Source organism: Montipora capricornis, chromosome 2 (assembly GCF_036669925.1).
Source record: "Montipora capricornis isolate CH-2021 chromosome 2, ASM3666992v2, whole genome shotgun sequence".
NCBI classification, from domain to species: Eukaryota; Metazoa; Cnidaria; class Anthozoa; order Scleractinia; family Acroporidae; genus Montipora; species Montipora capricornis.
Window position 1 is genome coordinate 62,120,371 of NC_090884.1, and position 7,500 is coordinate 62,127,870.

The 7,500-nt window shown below is 40.2% G+C and overlaps 1 protein-coding gene across 1 annotated transcript; it reads right to left on the reverse strand.

The window, feature by feature from the left end:
- Positions 1–4,815: 4,815 nt before the first annotated feature.
- Positions 4,816–6,075, reverse strand: LOC138037609 (uncharacterized). Its single transcript, XM_068883511.1, has one exon. The coding sequence runs from the start codon at positions 6,073–6,075 to the stop codon at positions 4,816–4,818; it is 1,260 nt and encodes a 419-aa protein (XP_068739612.1).
- Positions 6,076–7,500: the final 1,425 nt, after the last annotated feature.

Sequence of the window (7,500 nt, forward strand, 5' to 3'; positions counted from 1 at the left end):
TGGCACCAAGATTGATCATGTAGCGCCAGTTTGGTCGATCGCTGGCATAGGATTCCCAACTTTCCCAATTGAATGTTCATAGCCTTGGGAGAGGATTTGAGGACATCCTTGTATCTCTTTTTCTGACTGCCTGCAGTTCTCTTGCCTGTTGCGAGCTCACCATAGAAGAACTGTTTTGGAATTCTGTAGTCAGGCAATCTGGGCAAGTGTCCAGCCCAGCGAAGTTGGCTTCTCTGTAGAAGAGTATGGATGGATCGTAAGTTTGCTCTCTTTAGGACCTCTGTGTCGGGAATTTCCTCTTGCCTTGCCACTTGCCAAATAGTCTAACTGTGGAGGACAAACTTTCAGCTAGAAAATTTCAGACGTCTTCTGAAGTCTTTCATCGGTATTCCCATACAAATCATACTATTTTTGTGGGCTTTCCCTCACACTCAAGCTTGTGGCGCCTCAGTGTGAGTCAACATAACGATTTGTAGGGTGTATATGGGAAACATGAAATGCCGAAAAAAATAGTTTAATCCTAGTTTACAGTGACGAAAGTAAATAAAATAAACTTACTTTTACTGCACCTTATGTCGATTTGAGACGTTCTGGGCTAGTTTTAAAATTTCCTCCTATCCTTCATTAAAAGAGACAAGGCTGGAGACTCGGAACCCGGATCCCAGAAAGGAGACCATTAATGACACGTTAGAAAGTCCACTGACAAACCGTATTTTTGTTGAAACTCGGATCTGGAGAAGAGGTTTCTGCTGTCATTTAAAAGTTGGTAGATTTTAATAATCCCTTTTCTATACCATAGCGATTAAAACACTGGTTTCCCATCTATTCTTATAAAACGTTTATTCCAAATAGTTTCATGTTGGTAGTCCCTAACCGTGAAAGGGTTTCTAGAGAGTAGCGCCTGCCAAACAGTCAATATATGTCTTTAAAAGGTCGTAAATGTTGGCACACGCTAGCCTTCCTGGCAGTTCCCAACGATCGCGTTGAACTGACTGGTAGATTCGAATAGATTCAAATGCTTTGAGTTCTTTTGGTCTGGTTTCTTGCACCGATCATGTTCAGAAAGCTTTATTATGGATTTCAGGATCGCCTTTCCCGGTGAATTTTCGAAAGATGAAGGTCAAATTCGGTGAAGTTATGGGGACATCCCTAATCGATTGGATGCGGGTGTTTTTAAGGTGAGAATTTCACTGGTTTGGCGTCAGTTCCAGCTTGAACAAGACGAGGTCACCAGCCGGCGGCTGGGTGCTGGGTACCTTGTCAATTTTCTTGACTGTCTAACCGTCGGTCGAGAAAAGAGCTCGCTAAATGACGCCTCAAACAGCTCGGAACGACCAAAACAACATAACACAGGACTCAGTTGACACTTTATTTGATCTTTCATTGAATTACTTGCTTTCAAACTTAATTGCCTTCTACAAATCGATAGCAACAACACCAACAGAGGGTGGTTCGAGGCTAAAGACGTAGTTGATTTCCGATGCACCCAGAGTTCCGTTAGATATTGCGGACAGATCTAGAGACCAGAAGTGAAGTGAAGTGAAGTCTTAACTAGTTTGCTGTGAATGAGTCTCACCGGTAAGTACTAATAAGTTAGTAAGATAACTAGGCACGCGACCTTGCAAACGCGTTTATATAATACAACACTTGGCTAATTTAGCATTCTCGAAGAAAGGTATCCATTTGAGTATGTTAAATAACTGAACAGAGGGTGCATAACTGTCAGCACCAATGACAATTCTCGCTGCTCTCTTTTGTAACTTTAAAACACGATCTAGACAATGTTTATCGCAGTTTGACCAGATAACACTTACATAATCCATTACTGGTCTAATAATAGCATTATAAAAGAGAACTCTATGCTTAATTAATTTGCAGACAATGTCTAATCTTTTTTAAAATTCCGATAAGCTGAGATAGTTTCTTGCATAACTTATCAACATGCGAATGAAAGCCAATTCCTTATCAATTTCCAAACCTAGGAGCTTTGCACATTGTACGTTTTCAAGTTGCGATCCATTGGCCGTTTTTATACTAGAGACGCACAATTCGTCTGGACGAACTTGGGCAAACTTTTATTCTGCGTCTGCTTAGTTCGTCTAGTATAAAAACGGGCACAAGACGCATTATGCGTCTAGACGAACTATCTTGGAAAGTGCGTCTTCCAAGACGCACTAAAGTTGATTCTTCGTCAAGACGCATTATCCGTCTGTGTGTGTAAAGACGAGCAACAGACGAACACGGCAAAATTAATGGACTGCGGTAGGTTAGGTCAGCGTTCAGGCACGTCACAATCCAATATGGCGGCTGCTCAGGTGTGTGCGAAACAGACTAAGAAACAGGGAAAATCTCGCGCATGGACGGAAACGGAGCTGAAATACTTCGCTATTGTCCTCACAGACGAAAAATACGAGTATGGCTACAAGTTAGACAGTCTTGCCCTAAAGAAGTCGGCAAACAAAAGCGTCTTTGAAGACGTGAAGAAGGCCTTGGTGGAACTCATGTCCACAGAAGAATTCAAAGAAGAAAACCAGCGAGAACTGAAATCGAAACAGAAGGATTTAACCCCTTTGGATATCTGTACAGAAAAGCTTCGTGTGAAATTTAAGTGGATGAAAGAACATTGGCGGAAATATACAGATCGAGTTAAGAAAGGAAGCGGTAAATCCCCTGTCATTGAGCCTGCATGGTACAAGATTATAAATCCGCTTTTCTCGGACACTCATGGTAATCTTGAAGTTGCATCAAGAGCAAGCGACATTTTGTCTGATGATTCAAACGATTCACATATATCCGACAGCGAGGATAGAGAAGGGGCAAAGGTGAGCGCAAGTACTGATAGCAGTTATCATGAGGATGACGATGAGTCAGATTTATTGGAGACAAGTAACAGTGGTACAGGTGGGTCAGTGAAAAGGAAACTTGTCAAGAAAGAGTTGGAAGCAAAACCATATGACCGCAAGAAGCGACTGAGAAGTCAGACTCAAGCTATAAATGAAATTGCCAAGAGTTTCAGTTCTCTTGGGGAATCACAACAAAAGAGATCTGAATTGGTGCTACAAGCAGAGAGAGAAAGGCATGATGATTTCCTAAAATTTCAGAGAGAGCAAGCCGAACTAAACAGACAGCATGAGCTGAGAATGCTTGAGATCATCATGAAATTTTCTAATGTTCAACCACAAGGAATGCATCAACATGATGCAACACATGTGCAGCCTTTTCAACCTCATGCACATATGGTACCTCCCCAATATGCTCAGTATAGCTCAGGGGCATATACTCACAACCTTCTACCCCAGCCTAATCTATCAGAGGCAAATAGTAGCGAGGAGAGTCACATTTTGATAGATATGGACAAGCCTAATAAGCAGTCATCCATGACTTGGCATTAAAATGTCATAAGAGCATGTCTGTCTGCTCATATGGTACCATGATCTCTAAAATGGTTAAATATTTTTCAGTTGAGTTTCATGAAATGTTGGGGTTTGTAATATTTCATTTTACAGGTTGTGTTTAGTGGGCCATTGCATTTGAAGCACAATGCAGATTTCCATAACTTTGAACTATCACGAAACAACACGATGCAAGTGTCGTTATGCTGACACATATCTTAAATAAAATGTCTCTGAGGCAACTCCCTGTCCTCAAGAGTTCTCTTCTTTTTGCTGCATGTGATACAAACTTAAGAAACATCCAGTTGAATTAGAAAATTGAAACAAGTATATTTTTCCTCTGCATTCCAACTTTTGTTAAAGTACAGTGTAGTACTTTCTTGAAACTGAACATACCCCTCATTCCAAAATGGCTGTTATTTTCATATTCATATTAGCCCTTATTTCATTGTTCAAGGTAAAAGACTCTTTGGAAATTTGAAGTTAACAAGGAAGAAAAAGGGCTAATTTGAATGTAAACAAGAGAATATTAAAATGGCAGCCATTTTGAAATAGGTTTTTCAAGGATATTTAAAAGAAGTTCATACTGAGATACAATCAAACTGTTTAATTACTTTACCATACAAAAGTTGCAAAGTTTTACAGTACAGTACAGTAGTTATATATAACCCTTCTAATAGGAAAGCCTCTTGAAGTTCTGGTTCCAGCCACCTTAAATAGCAACTTATATGTATCCACGTAATTAAATATGTTAATAGTAATAGCAACTTATGTGTATCCAATATTATGTGGACAGTTTCTTGAAAAATGTTGGGTTGCCGCATGCAGGTGAAGAACACCTGCTTTGATATTTTAGCAACAAGGCAATATTTAGAGTGCACCAAATAGTACTCTCAAGTAATACAATCTCTCCATCTTTAGCAAAACCTATTAACAAGACTGGACATAATTTCACCTGCACTCCTGGGGCCAGCTCCTGAAACGTGTAATAACCCTATTCCAGGGATAAAAGTGCCTGGAATAAGGCACATTTATCCCTGGAATAGAGTTATTACACCTTTCAGGAACCCGGCCCTGTTTTCATAAAATGCATTGTAAAGTACTTTGTGATGTCATCTTGGAAACGGACTTGTGCCCTTACCGGTACTAGTTCAGACATTGGTCAAATGACCGCTAGTTCTGCTGACCTCATGTGGAGAGATTGGTATCATAATGGTGAGAAATATTTTAGTTTAGGTGCTTTTAAAACCTTAATTAATGCGTTACTTTGAGCATGTTGCATCTCATGCCCAACAGAAGCTCATTGTTTGGTTATCAAGCATGATCAGTTTTCCTCAAATGAACACAAGCTTGTTTTTTTTAATACAGTCTCACTGTTGCACACAGAATGCCTTGGAACAGACTACTCATTTTAAACATAACATTACTGAACTGCATCTCTCTCCTCCCTGATATTCCACAACCAGTTGGAAATGGTTTCTCTTGTTGTATTTCCATCAGTAGCTTGGGTATTGCTATCTCTGATGAGATTTAGCTCCCCAACTTGAAGCCTCCATCTAGGATTACAAGGATCATTTCTTTGGATGCATAGGTTGTGGAGAGCAATGCAGGCCATAATGACAAGGGGAATATTTTCCAGATGACACTCAGTTTTTTTGTACAGAATTCTCCATCTCCCTTTTAACATCCCATATGCATGTTCTGAAACTACTCTTGCCGAGCAAAGTCTAACATTGAAATTGCGCTCTCTGGGTACTCTTGTGCCCTCTTTATAAGGCTTCAAGAGCCACGAGTGACTGGGGAATGCTGAGTCCCCTACAGTGGTGAATGGAATTTCACCATGAGGGTGAAGATTTATGGACATGTTGGGAAGCACACTACCGTCTTCAATCTCGGAATAAATACTGCAGCTTCTCAATAGCCGTGAGTCATGTGTAGATCCTGGAGCACCTACACCAGCCCACATAAAGCGCTTGTTGTGGCCAATAAAACCCATGTTTGTGACAGAATATCTCTTCTTGTAACTATAAAAATTCTTAAGTTTAGTGCTAATGTACACATGGAATCCATCCCATGCCCCGACACAGGGGAACTCCCAATTCTCAAGAAAGCTCTTCAGCTCATTACTCCATTCTTCCAGATTTCGTGGCAGGTAAACAACTCTATCATACAAACACCTTACAATGGCTTTGCAAACATCTTGGAAAATGACATGAGCTGTTGATTCGGCAACACCAAATAAATCACCAACAGTTAGAAACGTACAGCCATGTGCCAAACGGTATAAACATATAGCTAACTGAGCTGCAGGAGTAGTGGGATTGGGTTTCATACGAGTGGGCTCCTTGATAATCATATCTCCGATCTCCCCCAGGATAAACTCAAATGTTTCTCGAGACACCCTCAACCTTTTTTTGAAGGAATCTTCGTCCCAGTTTTGGTAGCCGTCGGCCCACCAATTGCCGTTTCTTAGCTCATCTGCACCTCGCGAGTTCCTATTCCCTTTGCTAACCACGATTGCTGACAGAGCAGCAGCTTGTGCGGCTTCAGTTTCGAATTCCATCTCTCTTAAACAACGTTTTTTTGCCATATCCTCATTCCTTTTAAATTCGCAAAAAGTGACCTCTTCTGCTTCCTTCCGTTTTCGTGACAACAATTTTACGAGCTCCAAAGCGGCCGCCATCTTTAAAGTTCGCGCCAAAACAAGCGTTGTACCCAGGCTTTTTTTATTTGCTCGCGCATAGGGTCCACTGTTTCTTCGTCTCCTAGTTCGTCCCGTCTTTACACTAGTCGAATAAACTGAGAGACGCATAGTTCGTCCAGACGGATTATGCGTCTCTAGTATAAAAACGGCCATTAACAGAAACAATAATGTCATTAGGAATTCTGTTGGAAAGACGTTTACCACAGATCGTAAGAACTTTAGTTTTCTTCTCATTAAGTGGAAGCTTGTTGGCTGTGGCCCAATGAACCGTTTCAAAAACTGCGGCGTTTAAAGAAATTTGCAGACGATCCATATCCATCCAATTGACGGAACAAGTTAATGTCGTGTCGTCAGCATATAGATCAGTATTAGCAAAACTAACATGTAACGGAAGGTCGTTAATGAACAAGACAAACAGTAAAGGGCCCAAAATAGAGCCCTGAGGTACACCATGCGGAATAATAGATGTAGTAGATTCCTTTTCACTCATGGATACAAATTGACGCCTGTCACTGAGATAGGACTGAAACCACGATAATGATGTGCTGTCTAAACCATAGGCATGTAGTTTGTCCAACAGGATAACATGATCAACCATGTCAAAGGCCTTGCAGTAATCGATTAAGATCATGCCACTTACACAAGTATTATCCAAGTTAAATAACAGTTCATCTATAATTCTGATCAGGGCTGTTTCTATACTATGAAGCTTCCGCCTGGTTGGCTGCTAAGGAAGTTTTACAGTCGAGCTATGTCACGCGTGACCAGTATCCACGAGACTGAAATGAACATCCGAATTCCTCTTCGGAGCTTCCGAGATTTGATTGGAATCTTGAAGATTTTTCCGAAACTTGGTATGAAAATGCACAATAAATGAACAATAATTCATCAAACGCTTGAAATAGTTTCCACTTTTCAAACACCTTTTATTTTATAATAAAACAACAGTTCATAGCTAACTGTTTGCGATATATGAAGGAAATATTTACTGGAAATCAGAATCTCGAGAGCAAAGTTCAAAACTTGCACTCAGATTTGAATTCAAAACTACTGGTCACGCGTGACGTAGCTTGACGGTCATAATCTAAACTGTTTTTTTCCAGATTCGACCACAGGTACCCCAAGCCAACGTTGTAAATTGAGCATCACGATCAGTTAAAATTATAAGGGTTTGTATGGGAATTTGAAAACGTGTTTAGGAGTCGAAAATAAAAAACAAGAATCGAACTAAAATGTGGGTTCAGTTGTAAAACCTTTCATTTAATATGTACAAATTATTTTCGTCAAAGGTCTACAACGCATTTTTTAAATTGCCAAATTTTCGTAGCAGTAAGATTGAAATCAAACATTTTAAAAAAACGATGCAACGTTTAAATTTGCAAGACATGTTTCGGATATTCAGTA

What these genes read in the sequence shown, in the direction of transcription:
- LOC138037609 (XM_068883511.1), bottom strand. Translation starts at nt 6,075, where the DNA reads ATGGCGGCCGCTTTGGAGCTCGTAAAATTGTTGTCACGAAAACGGAAG.